We start from the raw sequence: 20,489 nt of genomic DNA on the forward strand, positions 1-20,489 counted from the left end.
TTTTTTAAAGTAATCAGTGATCAAACTTGTGCCCCCTGCAGTGGACGTGCAGAGTCCTAACCACTGGACCACGAGGGAAGTCCCAGTATACATAAGTTTTCATGCAAAAAGCTTTTTACAAAATTTAAGGTAATGTTCTTAGTGTATATTTCCAGAGGTGGAAGTGGTCAACTTGCTATCCACTTTCTGGTTGTTGTCCAGAAAGCGTTCACTGATTCTTTGAGCAGCATGGATGCGGAGAGCCAGCTCTCTATGTAGCCTTCTGTAGCCTGGGTCTTATTTCAAGGTGTCTTTGCTGATAAGTCAACGTTGGTATCTTATTAACGGGAATAGACATATGGCTGTTTGCTTTCTGTTTTGTTCTGCATACAGATCTGATCTACTGAAGTCAGTGCCAATGACAGAAAGGGAGATGAGAACTCACCACCCTGTGAAACGACTGGGTAGTTTCCTTAGCCTCTAGACGCCCAGCCTGTTTTTAACTTTTTTACACGTTAAATGTTCTCACTCCCGGTAATTTATAAGATCATTTTGAGAGCTCTGCTTTTCAGTTCTTCTTTTATTAGAAAAGTAGTATTTCAGGCCACAATTGCATGTACTGGTTGCCTCTTACTAAATTAGGATGAGTTAACACAAGCATTAGATGGACATCGTGGCCGCGGATGAACCTGACTTTTGCTTGAAGCATTCCCTTCGTTGAGGCCGTGGGTACCCAGGCGCCAGCCGCTGTCAGCTTGGGGTGGGCGCCGCTGCACACCCCCTCGTGTGGCGGGCGGGAGGCCGGCAGCCCCTTCTTTGGGGAGTGAAGGCTTCCGCGCCCTGCTCCCCAGGCCATGGATGGTTTAATTCCTGGGTCACAGCATACCCTCTGACTGTGCAGGGCCCGGTCTTTCAGAAACCATCACCGGGTGTCTCCGGAAACACCTGGAACAGTTGAGGGCCCCCGAGGGGCCTCTCTCGGAAGCCCTGGGACACCTGCATCTCGCCGCCCCCCCGGTGGAGGCAGATTCGGCCCCTGGCTCCGTCCCGGAAGAGACCCTGGTCCCAGGGACCTGCTGCTTCAAGTGTGTGTGTTACGGCATCGGGAACTTCGCCAGCTGCGTCACAGCTAGAAGCCAGCTGGCGTTTCTGCTCCTCCTCCTGGAGCGGTGCCAGGTGAGTGCGTCCTTTACCGTCCCCCTCCTCCGTCTCGTGCGCACGCTGACAGAGCCCCTTGTCGCCCTCTGCAGATTCCCAGGAGTCACTGCTGGGCGTACGACCCTCTGTTTAGTCGAGTAGAAATCGAGGTCCTCAACGCCCTGGGCGTGGTGGTTCTCCAGGAGAACGAGGTATATGGTTAGGGGCGCGAGGGGCCCCGCACTCGGGGGCCTCTCGCACGGGACTGGCCTGTCGCTCCCACGTGGACCTGTGCGGTCCTGTCAGAGGGAGAGACTAGGTGACGGCACCGTGTGCGGTTTGCACGGTCCTCCTGAGGGCTGTGCGCCCGCTGTGCTCAGTGCTGGGCATGTGGCTGCAGGAGGGGGAGAGGGCGCAGTCTCTGCACCTCCTGAGGGCTGTGCGCCCGCTGTGCTCAGTGGCGGGCGTGTTGCTGCACGAGGGGAGAGGGCATGGTGTCTGCACCTCGTGAAGCCCTTCTGCCGGGAGGTGCCCCATTCCAGGGGTGGGAGGCTGCAGCCCAGCCCCCGGCTGAGTTTGGGGATCTGAGACCTCCAGAAAGAAGGCTCTCTAGAGGGGGTGGCTGCACCCCAAGGTAATGTTTGAAAAGGCCCGAGTCACGATGGGGAGCTGCAGAGAGTGACGGGACGGTTCCCGAGGGCCCTGGCCCTGCCTCAGTCCAGAGCCGTCCGTGTCCGCAGGGCGCGTGTGTTCAGCAGGCGTGAGTTTTCCGGGCTTCCGACGTCCGGGTTCAGTCTCGTGTAATTCTGTAGCACCGCCCGTGCCGTGGACGGCGCACAGGGCGACGCAGGAGTGTCTCTCCCCTCGGTGCTTGGGGTCGCCGCCCCCTCCGCCTCCCGTCCTCCCAGCTGTGCTAACCGTGGGGACAGGGAACGTGTGCAGGCAGCCGTGTCGTGGGGGTGACGCCCGCACACCACTGCACTCATCTTCCGGCGCTGAGCGAGGCTGGCTAGGGTTAACCCCCCTTGCTGTAAGACGCGTGCTCACCTCGTGCGTGTTGGACCCCAGGAAGGGAAGCGGAGCGTGTGCGGGGAGCCCACCGTCTTCTACATGCCGCACTGCGGGACGGCGCTCTACAACAACCTGCTGTGGAGGAACTGGTCGGTGGACGCCCTTTCCAAGGTGGTCATTGTCGGCAACAGCTTCAGGGCGCTCGAGGAGAGGTGAGCAGGTCGCCGGGGTGAACCCGGTCCTCAAGTCCCCCCTGGACAGGGCTGGGCTGCGAGATGTCAGTCTGGGTCACGCTGGGAAGCAGGGTGTCTTTCTGCAAATAATTTCTCCCTTCCCTTAGGGCAGCAGAGACGGCTTTTCTAGATGGGGGAAAAGTCATTTCTTACAACTAACACAGTATCCTTGGTCTGCTTCACACGCACTGTCGTTTCTCCCTAACGAGATGGGCAGTCACGGGGGCATTGACGCACATCCCCATTTGAAAAGATTTCTTGCTCTAATTAAGTCATCTTGCCTTTCTGTGTCGTAAGGGGAATGAACCTGGTCTCGTACTGCCTAATCATGTTTTCAACAATTTTGGTTTCTAGGTTGTTGACAAGGATTCTGCATAAACATTACCCATATGTTGCAAAGGTATCTGCCTAAGTGGAGGGGCTGGGGTGGACAGCCTGGGAAGTTGTACTGTCTCTGTTACTGTGGAGAATCCTGCCTTTACCAGTAGTGGTGGGTGCTTGCGAGGGTCTGTGGTCCAGAAAGCTATGTTTGAGTGCATCTCCTCGTTTTCCCTTAATTTCCTCTGTTCTCGGTATCTGATCCAACTTACGCACTGTCCTTGGGGACTCCAACTCACTGCACTAAGTACTAAAAGCACCTTATTCCTTGGAGTGATGAGTAAACCAGGACTCTAACTCGGGAGGGTGGGGCTTACTGGGCCTGTCAAGTTTGTTTCACTTTTGGATCTTTCTGCTCAGATTCTGACAGGCCTGGAGGAGCTGGCGTTCCCTCAGACCCTGAGGTACATGGACGTATTTAACGACACCTCCATCCACTGGTTTCCTGTAGAAAAGCTAACGCAGCTCCCCATGGACACTTGGGCGTTTCGGGAGGAGCCAGATTACCAGGACTGCGAAGACCTGGAGATCATCAGGAAGAAGACAGAGGAGCCTCCCCGCGCTGACCTGAGCTCACTGTGAGGGGCCCGTGGCGTAGGGACTGCAGGGCGCCCTCTCATAGAGCAGGGAGGACGTTGGCTCTGATGTAAGACGCCGTTTATTCCCCAGCGCGCCCCCAGCAGGTGCACGGCCTACTTGGCCATGTCGATGAGGCTCTGCAGCGAGGTGGGCACCCAGGTCTTCTCGCCCTGCACGAACACCACGCCGCGGTCGATGTAGATGACGATGCGGCCGAAGGTGTACAGCTGCTTGCCCTCGTGCCGCTTCCCGATGACCGGCATGAAGACGATGTTGTGCTCCTCGGCCTTGGTCTCGATGAGGTCCTTGAAGTTCATGGGCACGGCGCTGGCGGCCACGCCGATGCCCCGCTGGGCCATGTTCTCAGCCTCGCGCCGCTCCTGCATGGCCTCGTACTGGAAGTCCTTCCTCCGCTCGGTGTGCGTGAGGTAGGCGATGTGCTCGCGCGCGCCGGGCTGCATGTAGGCACCTGCGAGGCGCGGGGGCGGGGTCAGGGCGGGCCTGGCCCACCCACAGAGCCCAGGTGCCCTAGCGGGGTAGGGGTGGACAGCTGGCTATGGCCACGTAAGAATTTCTGGTTCATGCCTAATGACCAGAGGTTATAAAACACTCAACAACCCTGACAGTCATAAGCCGCTGTTCCCCACTTGCTAGGGCTTTCACCCCACACGTCCCCAAAGGCAGCTTTCAGAACCCTGAAACATAAGGCCAACACTATTAACAGATGTATCCGGGGCTGAAACACAGATGTTGAAGGGCCCCCAAATGCCCAGTGCTAACTGAGGGGTCCAGAGGGGAGACTGGTGTGAGAAGAGAGATGCCCGCCAGTGTCCCCGGCCGGAAGGCCTGGGTGAGCAGAGGTCGGACACACGTTCACCTCACTAAACACAGTATACAGTCTGTCATCCTGTATTGGGCTAAGCAGAAAGAACTGAATAGAAAGTCCAGTCCCAGCTGCCACTCTGTGACCTTGTCTGTGAAAGACGGGACTGGCTGAGGGGGCCCCCTGACCCACCAGGCAGCAGGACCTCCCAAGAGCTGAGTATTATCCAGGGGTAGGTAGTAAGTGAACAGTCAGCTGCCTCCTCCTGACACCACCTATACTGAGCGTGGTCCACACTCACTCACCCGGCGCCCTGGGTCCTTGCCGAGACCCGGAAGTGGGGCCTCGCTCCTGTTTTACAGGAGAGACGAAGGGTTAACTCCTAAGTGTTAGAGGGGCCACCCAGCTCCTGCCGGGCAGACGCACCAAGGAGCCGCCAGCACAGTGGTGACGAGGTGGACCCGGCTCATGTGAGCCTCGTTCAGGGACAGCGCTCCTCAGCTGCAGCTGAGACAGGGGGCAGCTGCGGGCTAAGTAACTATGTGGTGGGGCTGAGACAGTCTGTGTCCAGGAGCCGCAGGTGTGAACTCTGACTCAGTGTGGGGCCCCCACTCACCGACATTGGAGGACACCGCCCTGTTCATGATGTCGAGAGCCTCGTTGAACTTGTCCTTGACGGACGGGTGCGCCAGCACTTGGTCCGAGAACATGGACTTCCAGCCCAGGTACCACTTGGTGATCTCCTCATAATTGGGGCTATTGCTCAGCCAGGAGCACAGCACCTGCCCAGAGGAGGCAGGTGAGACGCCAGGGTCTGTCCACCTGCTCGTCTGGGGCCCGGTCTGCAAGCTGGTGACGCTTGCAGGGTTTCAGGGGCTGAATGGGGTCAGCTCAGCAGTGAAGGGCCCTGCACGTAGCCTCTGCGCCTGGGCCTCCCCCCCCACCCTCGGGCCCCATGTGGCAGGTGTTCAATAAAAGGTGCACACTGTGGTCCTGCCTGTGTAGTTCCTTCTTGTGTGGCCCCAGTTACCCCAGCTGTCCCCCCGCACCCCACGAGCTGACGCGGGCTCACCTGCAGCCACTTGGGGAAGAAGTGCTTTTCGAGAAGGCCCACCAGGCTGGAGACAGAGACCATCCCCTCCCAGTCGATGGCCCAGTAGAAGGCGTCCATGTGCTGCTGGTGGGGGTTGATGACCAGCTCCCCGAGGCACATCCCTGGAAGAGAGAGCCAGCCTCTCAGGTATAGTCACTGTGTCCGCCTTCGAGCTGCTGTTAAAGGTCGAGTTTAAGCTCTCGATGTGGCAATTCTTAAAAACCATTTCCTTCCCTAACCCAGAATTAGCTCGAAGTTTAGAATCCAGTAGGACAAAAGTTTGAGGACCCCTGTGGCTGCCCTGTCACCAGAGGCCCAAAGCAGAGCTCAGGAAGCAGGCAGAAAGGCCCGGGTACACCTGGGATCCGGGCACCTCTCGGGAGGAGTCCGCACTGGTTGCGGCTGTGTTTCCCCCGCTCCTTACCCAGCTTGGGCACGATGTTCTTGACCATGAAGGCCTCCCAGGAGCCGGGGGTAAAGACGTCTTTCCAGGGCTGGAGGATGAGCTTGGCTGAGGAGTCGCTGGGATGCCACTTCTGCAGGGCGCTGGCCAGCTTGCTGCGGATGGGGGAGTAGAGTGGCTCCAGGCGCGCCTGCATGAGCGGCAGCCACGGGTGGACCCACGAGTGGATGGGCACCGTATCCGTCAGCGGGTTCCAGCTCTCCACCTGCAGGGGGGGCGCAAGGGGCCTGAGTTCACGCAGCCTGTGGGGCAGGCAGACGATGCCCTCCTGGCTGAGCAAGCGTGTGGGGGGCCACAGTCTCCATTACATTCCCCCAAGACAGGGTTATTCAACCACCAGTACACCTACACTATTTGTATTACGTCTCAGAAACGGTACAATTCTAAGTCACTGAAGAAACCAAGTAAATGAATTCCCTACAAAGCGGGCTTCGAGGAACGGCTCTGAGGCTGGAGCTGACGTGACAGCCACTGAAGGCCACTGCTGCCCGAGCCCCGGCCCCCACCCCACGGGCCCACCTCCTTCTGCAGCTTGGGGAAGATGAGCTGCTCCAGGATGTTGTCCAGCACCCACACGGGGATAAGGGGCGCCCAGCTGTCCAGGAAGTCCACCATCGGGTCGCAGTTCCTCGGCTGCCACTGTGCAACGATGCTCCGGACAAACGGCATCCAGACTTCCCAGATCAGCCTGCGGGTGGGGGGTGTGGGGGGCTGGTTACACGCCCAGCTGGTCCCACTACCCCCACCCCCACCTCTGGGGCAGGACTGCAGACACCCAACAGCAGGGCCCTCCTGTCAGGAAACCACTGGCCGGCCCACAGCTCTCGTGGCTCCCACTTGGCCTCGGGGTGTTTCCTGGGTGTCCCTGCCTCCCTGGTGGGGCGGCTGCGGGCACTTCCCCACCTGGGGCTCTACTGCAGAGCCGACCCCTCAGGTCCAGGCTTCAGCGTCAGCCTCCCGAGACCTGTACCTCCACCTGCACCTGTATGTGCGCACACAGGTGGCACCCTTGCCATTCATGCTCAGCCTGGCTGTATCTGTCCACTCCGTTACCACCCGCCTTGTCCCTTCCTGGAGACCGGCCCTGCCTCACTCCCAGGTGAGTCCGGCGAGGACAGATAGATCCTCAGCGCACACAAGGGGAGGGTGAGCGGGTGGGCGAATCCACGTTCCCTGAGCGGCACCCACAGGCGCCCGGGGCCCACACAGGCTGAGCCCCGCCGCCAGGCCGGGAGCGCTCCCCCGTCGCTCCCAGGAGCACTTAGATGGGCGAGTCTAAGCTTCCAGAGCAGCACCCGCAGGTACCCAGGGGGCCGAGCCCCGCCGCCCCCAGAAGCACTTAGACGGGCGAGTCTAAGTTTCCAGAGCAGCACCCGCAGGTACCCAGGGGGCCGAGCCCCGCCACCCGGCCGGGAGTGCTCCCCCATCGCTCCCAAGAGCACTTAGATGGGCGAGTCTAAGTTCCCAGAGCAGCACCCGCAGGTACCCAGGGGGCCGAGCCCCGCCGCCCGGCCGGGAGCGCTCCTCCGCCGCCCCCGGAAGCACCTGTGGAAGGCGTCCGCTGAGAGGTCCTGCCCGCCGTGCGACAGCAGCTGGTCGTTCTCCAGGAGGCTCTTCCACTGGGAGATGGTCTCGATGCCGTACGTGCAGTCCTGAGGAGGAAGACACAGCGGCTGAGCGCAGCCGGCCGCCTCTCACCCTCCGGACCGTCTGGAGCCCGGGCCGCCCCAGGCGAGAGGCGGCGCGGCGGTCTCCCCTGCCCGCTCACCTTGAGGGGGTCCCACTCCTTGAAGTAGTCCTTCATGAGCGGGTAGACGATGGCCACGGCCAGGTCCACGCGGTCGGACATCCGGTACTCCTCGTAGTACTTGTCCCGCAGCGTCTGGAAGACGCGGGCGCACTCGTCCAGCGTGAGCGGGTCACTGCAGCCGGGCTGCAGGCGCCGCTCGCACTCCTCCACGAGCGCCAGCACCTCGCTCAGGCTGGCGATGGCCCGCTGCTCCTGCTGCAGCGCGCCCGCCGCCTTCTCCAGCTCGTGCGTCAAGTTCACCACCACGTCCCGCTCGTACTGCAGCTGCCGGTCGTTGCGGATGATCTCCTGCTCCGTCAGCTCGATGAGCAGCTGCAGGTTGTGCTCCAGCTCGGGCAGCGCGAAGCCGGGCGCCCGGGCCTCCTTGCCCGGCAGGGGGGGCGGCTGCGCCTGCGGCGGGAGCCCGTCGTCCGGGACGCCGTGCTTGTGGCTGATCTGGCTGTAGCTGTAGTAGACCTTCTGCTCCCGGCCGGTCATGTCTATGACCTGGGGAGGGCGGAGGGGCCCGCGGGTGAACGCGCGCCACCGCTGCCCCTCAGGATGCGCACCGAAGCCCGGGCAGGGCGCCACGCTCGTGGGAGCCTGTGAGCACTGCTCAGCGGAGCTGGGGCAGGGCTCAGCAGAGGCCAGGGACCCGACCACCAGGGACAGACGGACAAGCCCTCCCCTGGGGCCTCTGGACAGACTAGACGGAAAACTGATGACATACACATGGGACTATGTCGTTGAGATGAAGCTCTATTTTCATACAAGAGTAGAGGCTGTACTGATTAAAGCAGGCAATAAAACAACAAACACAGTCAAAAATACCTTGGTAAAAAATGCACATTTCAACAAAAAGACCTGAAAAGATATATACATCACAGGTGTGAAAAATGGTCAGTTATGGGGAAAATAATGTTGATACTTTTGCCTCCATTTCGCAGTTGTCTACAAGGTACCGCGTACTGCACTGCGGGAAGAGCTGTTCTGTTTTTTAATGTAAAAACATGACACACAAAACCCACAGAGGCAGCCAAGGAAATGAGGTGATTTCAGTGTCGGGACGACTGACAATGAGAACAGGATGGTACTGAAACGAAGTACCGCCGTCACTTGAGCCAAGACTGCGACCCGGGACCACCTGAACTGGAACACCCAGGAAGCTGTCCCCTCCGCTCCAGCCCTCGGCCCGACCAGACCTGTGGCCGCAAAGGCTCCGGCTGCGACTTCCTGCCAGGTCCCCAGATGACCTGCCACCTGACCTTGGAGAACCCACTGAACTCTCGGTTCTGTGACGCACAGTGACCTCCTGCAGCAGACACCTGTCACCTCTGTCCCCTGGGGCGGTGACGGGAAAGCCTCTCAGTCTGCACATGCCTGGGGCTGAAAGTCGGGTCACCTTGAGGCCACGTGGGGATGCCCCGAGCGCCCTTCCTGGTCAGAGACTCCAAGAGCTTCCAATGCTTCAACCTGGCGACTGCACTTCTAGAAATCGAGCCTTAAGAACTGTCCCCAGCACAGACAGGGCTTTATGCACAAAGTGACCTGCCCCAGACGGACCCAGCCATGTTCAAGGTCTAGCAACAGAACACTAGGAACTGGCAGCCTTAGCACCGTCATGTTGGGGGGCGGGGGGCGGGGCGGCGATGATGAACCTGAGTGCAGGGAAGGGACAGAGGCTGCTACCCGCGATAAAAGCACACGCACACACCCTCCCGCCCCTGCACAGAAGACCCGCAGGCGCCTTACGAGCAGGTGCTTGGAGACCGCCTCTCGTGTGTGGCGTAACTGCGTGTCTCCCAGACCCCCATCCAGGGTGGGCATCTGTGAGCACCTACCTTGACCTGAGAAAGCTCCTTCTGGGGAGCGGTGAGCTTCTTACTAATCCTGCCCTTGGCTTTCAGCTCTTCCACAGTCTTGTAAGAATACTTGGGCTTCTTCTTGCTTCCGCTGGGGTCTTTCCTCCACTGGCTCAGCTCCTTCTGAAATTCCTGAGTCAGAGGGACATGGTCCATCAGAAGATGAAAGGGCTGCTGAGACCTCCACACGGTTCCGTGCTGAGAATGGTGCTGTGTGATGCTGACCCCTCTGAGGAGGCTGCCTGACACCCACTCCCACCTACAAAGGCGAGACCCTGTCCCCACACCCCCATTTCTGACCACACTGGTTACTTGTGTGCCGTGTTCCCTGTTGATGGCGGGACACCAGCCTCTGGCCCGTGCTGGTGCACAGCGTGAGCTCGACCCCGGAACCCCGGACGCTGGCTGAGCTAACGAACGAGCAGACAGACCAACCCCGACCGACAGGTGCACAAGCCAGCCGGGCCGCCTCCCAACCCACCTCCTCGGCCTCCTCTTCCGAGTCGACCACGGGGAAGTCCTGCAGGGACTGGGTGGTGCGCTCCGAGCCGTACGCCCCCACCGCACCTTTGCCCTTCCTCTGCTTGGCTTCGATTGGGTTAATGATGCCTGATGGATTTGAGAGAGACAGACTTGCAGTCATTGCCGTCATGTGGGTGTGCCATGTGCGGAGACCCGCTCCCTGGTCCTCCCATGGGACAGCACACCGCCCAGAGAGGAGCCGCTCCTGCCCGCCCCACCTGGCCCTGCTGCCGATATCACAGAGCAGTGTGCCAACAGGAGTGCACGCAGGCCCTGAGGGCCGCTTCCACTGCGGTCACTCACTTAGTAGACGGGAGTAGTTATAACCGACTCTGGCCTACGCTGTTTGCCTGGAAGCCAGTTACTACGGGAAGGGTATGTTGATTCTGACTAAAGAGAGGGGGAGCCGCCATTTAAACACCATCTGTTTTCTTATTATATTATATATATACACACGCTTCCCTGGTGGCTCAGTTGGTAAAGAATCTGGCTGCAGTGCAGGAGACCAGGGTTCGACCCCTGGGTCGGGAAGATCCCCTGGAGAAGGCCATGGCAACCCACCCAAGGATGCTCGCCTGGAGAATTCCAGAGCAAACGGGCCTGGTGGCTCCAGTCCATAGGGTCACAGAGTCGGACACGAATGAGTGGCAGTCTCTCGCCACCCACACTTATCACGCCCGTGTAATACTCCACACTGGTAGTCCCTATCTCTTACGCTTGCTTTGCTCTATACTAGTTTGCGCCTTGAAAATAAATGCATTTTTCTTGTAAAAAAGTTTACAAACGGGACTACAGCATTTCCGTGAAGAATTGCCCCCACCCCAAACTTCCCACCAGACCCTTTCCAGCTCGTACTGTTGAGCTCCCAAATTAGAACAGCCTTCACTCTCATTCCAGGTCACCTTTCCAATCTTCACTCAAGTCCATGGATGCTTCATGCAGCTAAGCTACCTACCCTGCCCCCTTGTGAGCAGAGCCCAGGCACAGTAACATGAGCAAGGAGAGTGGGCTGTGGTGTGGAGACAGCTTGCAGAATAAGGAAGCTGTGGGGGCTGACCGGGGCAGGAGTTGTCAGCTAACCCAATCCCTGCCAACCTCCTAAACTGTAGCTTATCTACAACCTAGGAGAAACTGTCTGATTTTTAAACACTGGCAACTGATCTGACTTTTTAGAAACACTGGGCAGGCCAGAAAGAAGCTTGTTTTCAGCCCATCAGGCTGTATGAAGCCTGACCCCTCCCCCATGCTGAAATACGGCATTTTATGTAACCTGAGTTTTGATAAAGCATGGAGCTTAGAGCACAACTGTCACATTCTGGCAGAAAAGCAACAAAGCAGAGCAAAGGCAGAGCATGCCCCTGCCTGCCCCCCGAGCGGGGCACCACACCTTGAGCATTCTTCCCCAGGCCCCTTCCGGGCACGTAGCCCATTTTCTGAAGAAGCTTCTGTCCGATTCCTTTTGTGTGTCTTTCCCAGCTGCCGAAATCCATGAAAGATTTGGTTCCTCCTGCAAAACCTTTCTGGCTGGGCTTAAAATTGCCACCCTGAAAACAAAGAAGGAAAAACCTAAGCAAGCAAGCTCGGCTGATGCAACCATGGCCGGGCAGTCCCAGAGCTTTGTGAGAAGTACCCTATGAACCACAAGGACCCCAGGGACGTCTCCGGACAGTGCAAAGACTGCCCGCCACAGCCACCCCTGGGAAACCTGCTCCCATAGGGACAGGCCCACACGACCGGCCCCCAGCAGATGCCAGGGCCACAGCGACCTTCTGGGGATATTACGAAGGTCACAGCCCTTCAATTAAGATGCTACCGTTTTTAACTTCTTTGGTCCGAAATCCTTAGGAAATTCATCCTGCTTCACGGGTTTCTCTTCATCGTCGGAGTCCTCCAGCTCCGCCTCCTCTGCTGCCCCTTTCTTGAGCCCTGCGCTGATGAAGTTGACAGGGGCCGAGTAATCGCGGGCCCTGCGGGCAAACACAAGGGGGTCTGTAAGAACTCTCTCAGGAGAGCTCCTTAGAGCAGACCTCATGGGATCCATTTTAAAAGAGCAGCGCTGACTCCTATCCTCAGTGCCCCAGACCCGGCTCCCCTGTAATCACATTCGACACTTTGACCTGATGTCTCAACTCTGTGACTTCAGACTTACCAATGACAGCATAGAGTTGACTAAAAATTCTAAGTATGATGTAACTGTCCACCTTTCCTTTTAGTTAATACATTAAAAAAAAAACCCAAAACAAAAACTATAACTTGAGGACTTTCCTGGTCGTCCAGTGGTTAAGAATCTGCCTGCCCACACAGGGGACAGAGGTTCAGTCTCTGGTCTGGGAAGATCCCACATGCCATGGGCAACTAAGCCCACGCTCCACAACTAAAGAAGCCTCCACGATGAGAAGCCTGTACATGGCAACTAGAGAGCAGCCCCATCTCAGCTAGAGAAAGCCCGTACAGCAAAGACCCAGTGTGGCCAAAAGTTAATTAACATTAAACAACAGTAACTTGGTAAATTCGATTAAGGCACGAAAAGGTTTAAGAAATAAAGCCTGTTAATAGTACTAGTAAAATGGAGGAATACATTCAAACATCAGTAATCATAATAACTGATGATAATAAACATAAATAGGAAGCCGTCAAACAGGAGATGGCAAGAGTGAACACTGACATTTCAGGAATCGATGAACTAAAATGGACTGGAATGGGTGTATTTAATTCAGATGACCATTATATCTACTACTGTGCGCAAGAATCCTTAAAAGAAATGAGGTAGCCATCATAGTCAACAAAAGAGTCTGAAATGCAGTACTCGGGTGCAACCTCTAAAATGACAGAATGATCTCTGTTCGTTTCCAAGGCAAACCATTCAATATCACAGTAATCCAAGTCTATGCCCCGACCAGTAATGCTGAAGAAGCTGAAGTTGAACAGTTCTATGATGACCTATAAGACCTTCTAGAACTAACACCAAAAAAAGATGTCCTTTTCATCACACGGGACTGGAATGTAAACGTAGGAAGACAAGAGACAGCCAGAGCAGCAGCCAAGTTTGGCCTTGGGCTACAAAATGACGCAGGGCAAAGGCTAACAGAGTTCTGCCAACAGAACGCACTGATCACAGCAAACATCCGTTTTCAACAGCACAAGAGACGACTCTACACGTGGACCTCACCAAATGGTCAAAACCGAAATCAGATGGATTATACTCTTTGCAGCTGAAGATGGAGACGCTGAATACAGTTAGCAAAAACAAGACCAGGAGCTGACTGTGGCTCAGAACATGAACACATTACAAAATCCAGACTTAAACTGAAGACAGTAGGGAAAACCATTCAGTAAGACCTAAATCAAATCCCTTAATAATTATACAGTGGAAGTGACAAAGATTCAAGGGATTAGATCTGAAAATCTAATCGCCATAGATTAGATCTATGGATCACCATAGATCGAATTAGATCTATTAGATCTCCAATAGCCTCAAGAACTATGGATGGAGGTTCGTAACACTGAACAGGAGGCAGTGATCAAGACCATCCCCAAGAAAAACAAATGCAAAAAGGCAAAATGATCGTCTGAGGAGGGCTTACAAATAGCTGAGAAAAGACGAGAAGCAAAAGGCAAAGGAGAAAAGGAAAGATATACCCATCTGAATGCAGAGTTCCAGAAAATAGCAAGGAGAGATACGAAAGCCTTCCTAAGTGAACAATGCAAAAGAAATAGAAGAAAACAATAGAATGGGAAAGACTAGAGATCTCTCCAAGAAAATTAGAGATATCAAGGGAAATTTTTGTGCAAAGATGGGCACAATAAAGGACAGAAATGGTATGGACCTATTGGAAGCAGAAGATATTAAGAAGAGGTGACAAGAATATACAGAAGAACTATACAAAAAGGATCTTCATGACCCAGATAACCACGATGGTGTGATCACTCACCTAGAGCCAGACATCCTGGAATGCAAAACCAAGTGGGCCTTAGCAAGCATCAATACGAACAAAGTTAGTGGAGGTGATGGAATTCCAGTTGAGTTATTTCAAATGCTAAAAGATGATGCTGCTAAAGTGCTGCACTCAATATGCCAACAAATTTGGAAAACTCAGCAGTGGCCAAAGGACTAGAAAAGGTCAGTTTCCATTCCAATTCCAAAGAAAGGGAATGCCAAAGAATGCTCAAACTACTGCACAATTGCTCTCATTTCACATGATATAGCAAAGAAATGCTCAAAATTCTCCAAGCCAGGCTTCAGCAATACGTGAACCGTGAACTTCCAGATGTTCAAGCTGGATGTAGAAAAGGCAGAGGAACCAGAGATCAAATTGCCAACATCTGCTGGATCATAGGAAAAGCAAGAGAGTTCCAGAAAAAAACATCTACTTCAGCATTATTGATTACCCTAAATCCTTCGTTGTGGATCACAACAAACTCTGGAAAATTCTTAAGAGATAGGAATACCAGACCACCCAACCTACTTCCTGAGAAATCCGTATGCAAGACAATAAGCAACAGTTAGAACTGGACATGGAACAGTGGACTGGTTCCAAACTGGGAAAGGACTATGTCAAGGCTGTATATTGTCACCCTGCTTATTTAACTTATGTGCAGAACACATCATGCAAAATGCCAGGCTGGATGAAGCACAAGCTGGAATCAAGATTGCCGGGAGAAATATCAATAACCTCAGATATGCAGTTGACACCACCCTTAAGGCAGAAAGTGAAGAGGAACTAAAGAGCCTCTTGATGAAGGTGAAAGAGGAGAGTGAAAAAGTTGGCTTAAAACTTCAGCTTCAAAGCTTAAAACTCAACAATCAGCTCTTAAGAGTAATGGAAATAAAAACAAAAATAAACAAATGGAACCCAATTAATCTCAAACGCTTTTGCACAGCAAAGGAAACCATAAACAAAACGAAAAGACAGCTCACAAACTGGGAGAAAATATTTGCAAAAGATGCGACCAACAAGGGATTAATCTCTAAAGTCTACAAATAGCTCAAGGCAGCTCAATATTTTTTTTAAAAAATCACAAAACGGGCAGAAGCCCTAAACAGACATTTTCCCAAAGACACACAGCTGGCCAAGAGGCAAATAAAAACATGCCCAACACCACTAGTACGAGAAACGGAAATAAAAACTTCAATAAGATATCACGTCACACCAATCAGAACGGCCATCATCAAAATATCTACAAACAACAAATGCTAGAGAGGGCGTGGAGGAAGGAGACCCAGTTGGTGGGACATTAGCAGGTGCCGCCACTGCGGAGACAGTACGAGGTGCCTTAAAAGACTAAGAGCAGAGCCACCGATTGACCCAGGAACATCACTCCTGGGCATATACCCATGGAAAACCGTAATTCAGAAAGATCTGTGCACCCCAGGACCTCCCAGATGGCCCGTTGTTAAGAATAAGCCTTGCGATGCACGGGACGCAGGTTTGATCCTTAGCTGGGGAAACTTAAATCCCATAAGACGCAGGGCAAGTCAGTCCTCACACAACTACGGAGTTCATGTGCCACAACTAAGATCCAATGCAGCCAAATAAATAAATACCGAAAAAGATAACATGCATCCTAGTATCCACTGCAGCACTATGTACCACAGCCAGGACATGGAAGCAACCTAATGTCCATCAACAGATGGGTGGACAAAGATGTGGAACAATCATATACACGATGGAATATTACTTGGTCATTAAACACAATGAAATAATGCCACCTGCAGCGACATACATGGGCCGAGAGGCTGCATTACGGAGCGAACTGCGACAGAGAAAGACAAACATAGGCGTTCAAAACGACACAAATGAACTTGTTTCCAAGGCAGAAACAGACTCACAGATCTCGAAATCGAACTTGTGGCTGCCAAAGGGAAAGTGTCGGGGGAGGGATAAATTAAAGAGCTCAGGCTTAACACACACACACCTATAAAACAGACAAGGACCTACCGTGCACCACAGAGAACTCTACTCAATACTGTGTAACAACCTATATAGGAAAGGTGTCTGAAAAACAGCGTCTCTCCACATATTTCTATGTATATACTTATAAACAGAAATACATACGTATGACGGATTCACTTTGCTCTACACATGAAACTAACACAACATTTAAGTAAACAACACTATCCTCCCCGGCCCCCACAAAAAATTTGTTTCGGACACTATTTCAAGCAGAAAAATCAAATAAGAAAAGACACTTTCATAAATCCCTATCATAAATATAATACACTTAAGGGAGATTATATGAACGGAAAGTACATTAGCAATTTTATCAATCATTCTCAGAAAAGCTCGTGTTCATTAAATGTACTTATGAAAACTATCATAGCTAAGAAATTAACTCTGTGAGATGGAAAGTACTGATTTTATCCAATCGCCTCAAGAACAGTACTTACAGTAAGTTCTTAGTCACAGCTCCCCTTTGTATAAACTGGACCTGACAGCTCTGTATTGTGTGGCTAAAGAAGAGCGAAAAGAATCCAATGAAAAAGCCCGGGAATACTGCAACATAAGGTGATGCTTTCTAAAATGACTAACCTAGTAAATAAACATCCCTGTGGCAGTAAGATCCACAGAGGAATTTCGCCCTAAGAGATGCCATATGAGAGCCCAACGCCAGATCAGACCCTGATTCTCACAGCTCAGCTGCGTGACTCGCCGCTGTTTCCTAATCTGTGAAACTTACCCCGTTTTACACCTGGTGCCTCTCTCAGCAGGTCAGTGAGACCAGGACCCACAGGTCCCGGCTGCTGTTACTATCTTACGATCATACATTCCTGCCCTATGATCCACACTGTCCACTGGTAACATTTCTTGCCAGATGAAAAGAGGCTGAACGGATCTCTGCTCTTTCTCCCTGTCTCTTTTGTGAAAAATGTACAGTCTCGACGGGCTGGAGCATCCAGGCTTCAGGTGGGGACGCACAGACTAACCTCAGTCTGCTACACAGTCTGCTCAAACACGCTGCAGCCCCCACACACGACTTCACACCAAGGAGGCGGCGGCTTTCAGCCTGAACCCCCAGCCCGCGGCTGCCCTCCCGGCCCAGTCTCCACCACCTCTCCCCGGACCACCGCCCGGGTCTCATCACACAGCCCCGCTTCCACTCTGGCTTCCCAGGGTGGTCTGCACACACACTCCCCCTGCCACGTCTCGCCCCCTCTGCACAGACAACAGTCCCCTCCTTTCCCTCTCCCCCGTCTGTCTCCCCACAAGACCACTCACACCCTCCTGGACGCCCTGCTCCTCCCATCACGGGGCTCTGCTCCCTCCTGCCCCTCGCCACTCCATCTTCCCTGACCTCCCAGAACGGGTCAACACCCGGAAAAGTACTCCCCCTCCGGTCCTACGTCAGTTACAAACTTCCATTTGTGAGCCTGCCTTCATCCTCCAGGGTCTGGGCTCCTGGAAGGGAAGGACTGGGGCTGCAGCACAAGGCTTTAGATATATGATCGCTCACTCATGATTGGTCAGTGAGAGAGCAGCGCTCTGTCCGAAGGAGGAACTGGGCTCCCTGGCTGAGGTCGCAGCTAAGAGGCTCGGGGAGGCCGGGAGAGAAGCGTACTTAGCGGGGTAGCTCCCAACGCCTGGGGAAAGCGGGCCGCGCCAGCCATACCGTTTGCCTCCAAAGCTGGGCCTCTCCTCATCCGAGTCTCGCTCTGCCCACACTCCGTAGGTGGCCTCTTCCTTGGTCTGCCAGTGGCGCTGCCGGTTGGGGTTGAATTCATTCTGGAGATCCCAGTCGGTGATCTCAAAGTTCTCCCGCTCGTCCTCGTCATCATCCATGTGGCCTTCCCCGTCCCGGTACAGGTGGGACAGCGACATGGCCCGTCACTGAAGGGAGGCAGGGAAAAGGCACAGTTTGTGACAAGTCCTAGGGCAGCAGCAGAAAGCTGCCTTCACAACTTCCCCCAAACTAAAATCCACTGAAGTCACTGTTACAATTCAATAAAACAGACGCTGAAAACGTATTTTACAAAACAGGTACCAAAACAGAATAAAAAAGACCAGTCCCAACAGTCCATGTGGTTAAAAACATATTTCCTTCTCAATGTTGTCAAACATCACCCACACGCACATACACACAAACCATGTAAAAACAATTTAAGGATGTTATTCTACGGATGACTGCCTCACAAATGAGGCAAACATCTTCCTGGATATTATTTTTTTCTATTGTTGAGTGAAGAGTTTCATCTGGACTTATAACAGTTGAGCAAAGTGATTTCTTTTTTTTTAGAAAACACTTATATATAACCCTCAGGTTTTCCTCCCCAGACAGGAACCTTTGAGGCACTAGAAGGCAGTAGTGATTATGAATACGACCTTAAAACAGCACACATCTGTGAACCCGAATGCAGCAATCCACTCAGGGTAGCTGGGTGATGAGATTCAGCTGTCTCTTAAGTGGATTAACTACAGTACCAATCTTAGAGAAGGCTTGTGCTGCAGAATCAATGAGATGGCTCTTTCAAAACACTTAGCTCACAGGAAGTGCTTGTTACTCTAGTCCCAGATTAGGTCTATGGCCCCTCCTATTACTGGATTAGCATGGAGCAAAGTGATTGTGAAAGCAGGTGCTGAAATCACACAGACCGAGTTCAAATCCCCACTCTACCTGGTACTCAATGCATGAATATTAAACGCAGACCAAGTGCCAAGCACGGGGCGCCGCAACGCAATACATTAGGTGCAGGACAGCGCTGTGGCCTCCGTCTAGCAGCTGCAAAAAGCAGGCTTCAGGGACAGCCAACTCGCAACACTTCTAAGGCGAGTTCAAACTCTGGTCAGCTCTGTGGGAAAGTTTTCCCTACTTAACTCTACTCAACTCACTGGTGCAATGGTTGGGTCCTGCCGGTCCCAACGTCATCCAGGCGCGGAAAAGGTGGGAAATATTCTCAGAGGAGTCGCCGATCACCGCTGCCTCCTCGGCCACAGGGCATGGTAAAAAGCACGGAGCTGTCACGAGTTACAGAGCCCCCAGGAGGTGCTAAGTAAGCCCTTGCTGGACGCCTCAGGCCGATAATCTAATATAGGCATCAAGGCACCTCTACGAGGGAGGAGGTACTGCTAGCGCCTTCGAACCTCAGACTTCAGTAAAACGAGGCTGAGAAATTAACTTCCCTAGGTTCCACGGCTGGTGAGGCTTGAAACCAGGTGAACTGCAGCCAGGGCTCGGCGTCTCGCTGCCGCGCCGTCCAGGGCCCGCGGTGGAGGTTCGGGGTCCAAGTCGGCCGGGAGACCCCGAGCGGCCCCGCCCCCGGCCCGCGGCGGCCGAGCTGTCTGCCAAAGGGAAGCGCGACCGGCGAGGCCGAGGCCCGCTTCCGCGAGCCAGAGCCCCCTCTCCTACTGGCACGGACACCCCCGCGTCCCCTGTCCGTCCACTCCCGGGCCCAGCTCACCTCTCCCCGGCTCAGCGGACCAAACTCAGCGCCCCACTCGGTGCGAGAAACGCGCCACTAAGGCGCCGGAACGCGGAGGCGGCGCACCAGAGATGACATCACGTCAGCGGATATGACGCGCTCGTTGCCATGGCAGCAGTGGGACGCTGGGGCGGCTTTGGATTTAGAGCATTTGCGTTATTGATATGGTGAAGGTTTTCGCGGCCGAGAACGGCTAAGGGCTGTTTTTCTGTTGTTTCTTGTCGCGCTCACTTCGTGGTGACGCCCGCCTCTGACGACTGGTACGGACGTCGCCGAGCCACCCTGGCCGAGGGAGATTCCTTTGTCAGCCTGAGATTCTAAATCTGCAAAATGGGGATATAAGACTAGCTCCTGGGACAGTTGTGCATGAGACATTTGCGGTGGGGTGGGGACGGCACATGACATTCAAATAGGAATAATGAAGGTCAAGACTGTCTCCTGGATCTTCGAGTCTCTCAGTATAAGCACGGTCGTGGGCCCGGAGCGGTTGCCTTTTACAGGAGTTTGATTAAGTGAAGGATTAAATGGGCAAACTCCCAAGTATTCTGCCAGGCAATCTCTGCATTCTCTTCCTTTCCAACAGGTTGGTAAATAAATCAGTTCACTGATCTAATAAAAATGTACCTAGTGCCTACAATGTGCCAGGCTCCAGGGATCAAAGGAACTGACAAGCAGGGACACTCCTAGAGAAACCCTCACCAGCTCTGGATTCCGCGTCAGCACACAGGCTCTAGAGTTCCAATCTCAGCTCCACCACTTAACAACTGCAAAACCAGGCAAGGCATTGATTACCTTTCCTGAAGCAAAATGGTTGTGACAAAATAGGTAAGCAATTAAAACTGTACCTGGTACATAACAGATGCTTAGGGAGTGTTAGCTGCTAATTTTACCTTTTATTTTCTCTCACTCTATCTGTATGATGAAAAGACCTAAGCTCAGTTCAGTTCAGTTCAGTCGCTCAGTAGCGTCTGAGTCTTTGCGACCCCATGGACTGCAGCATACCAGGCCTCCCTGTCCATCACCAACTCCCTGAGTTTACTCAAACTCATGTCCATTGAGTCTGTGATACCATCCAACCATCTCATCCTCTCCTCCCAGCTTCAATCTTTCCCAGCATCAGGGTCTTTTCAAATCAGTCAGTTCTTTCCATCAGGTGGCCAAAGTATTGGAGTTTCAGCTTCAGCATCAGTCCTTCCAATGAATAT

General features: G+C 53.8%; 2 protein-coding genes across 2 annotated transcripts in view; one reads left to right on the forward strand and one right to left on the reverse strand.

Annotated features, from left to right (window-relative positions):
* SRRD (SRR1 domain containing) overlaps positions 1-5,116 on the forward strand; it is a 22,629-nt gene extending 17,513 nt beyond the window's left edge. The window contains exons 3-7 of the mRNA XM_052654472.1: positions 896-1,155; positions 1,230-1,328; positions 2,185-2,339; positions 2,715-2,760; positions 3,099-5,116. Of these exons, the coding sequence (XP_052510432.1) occupies positions 896-1,155; positions 1,230-1,328; positions 2,185-2,339; positions 2,715-2,760; positions 3,099-3,320 (782 nt within the window). The 3' untranslated portion in view covers positions 3,321-5,116. The remainder of the gene's footprint in view (positions 1-895; positions 1,156-1,229; positions 1,329-2,184; positions 2,340-2,714; positions 2,761-3,098) is intronic.
* Positions 32-19,341, reverse strand: TFIP11 (tuftelin interacting protein 11). The gene is made up of 13 exons (XM_052654383.1): positions 19,264-19,341; positions 17,478-17,695; positions 11,683-11,836; positions 11,257-11,413; positions 9,829-9,956; positions 9,327-9,479; positions 7,465-7,992; positions 7,242-7,348; positions 6,216-6,384; positions 5,658-5,901; positions 5,213-5,355; positions 4,757-4,922; positions 32-3,786 (listed from the first exon to the last, which is right to left on the reverse strand). Exons 2-13 carry the CDS (start codon positions 17,684-17,686, stop codon positions 3,431-3,433), a joined length of 2,514 nt encoding a protein of 837 aa, XP_052510343.1. The 5' UTR covers positions 17,687-17,695; positions 19,264-19,341; the 3' UTR covers positions 32-3,430.
* Positions 19,342-20,489: the final 1,148 nt, after the last annotated feature.

The sequence above is a fragment of the Budorcas taxicolor genome, chromosome 17 (assembly GCF_023091745.1).
Source record: "Budorcas taxicolor isolate Tak-1 chromosome 17, Takin1.1, whole genome shotgun sequence".
Classification (NCBI taxonomy): domain Eukaryota; kingdom Metazoa; phylum Chordata; class Mammalia; order Artiodactyla; family Bovidae; genus Budorcas; species Budorcas taxicolor.

Bases quoted from the DNA above. Each gene is read 5' to 3' on its own strand.
- TFIP11 (XM_052654383.1), bottom strand. From the start codon at position 17,686: ATGTCGCTGTCCCACCTGTACCGGGACGGGGAAGGCCACATGGATGAT. The intron at 7,993-9,326 runs GTAGGTGCTCAC...CGCCCTCCCCAG, and splicing joins AGGAGCTTTCTCAGGTCAAG to GTCATAGACATGACCGGCCG. The intron at 5,356-5,657 runs GTAAGGAGCGGG...TCTCTCTTCCAG, and splicing joins GAACATCGTGCCCAAGCTGG to GGATGTGCCTCGGGGAGCTG.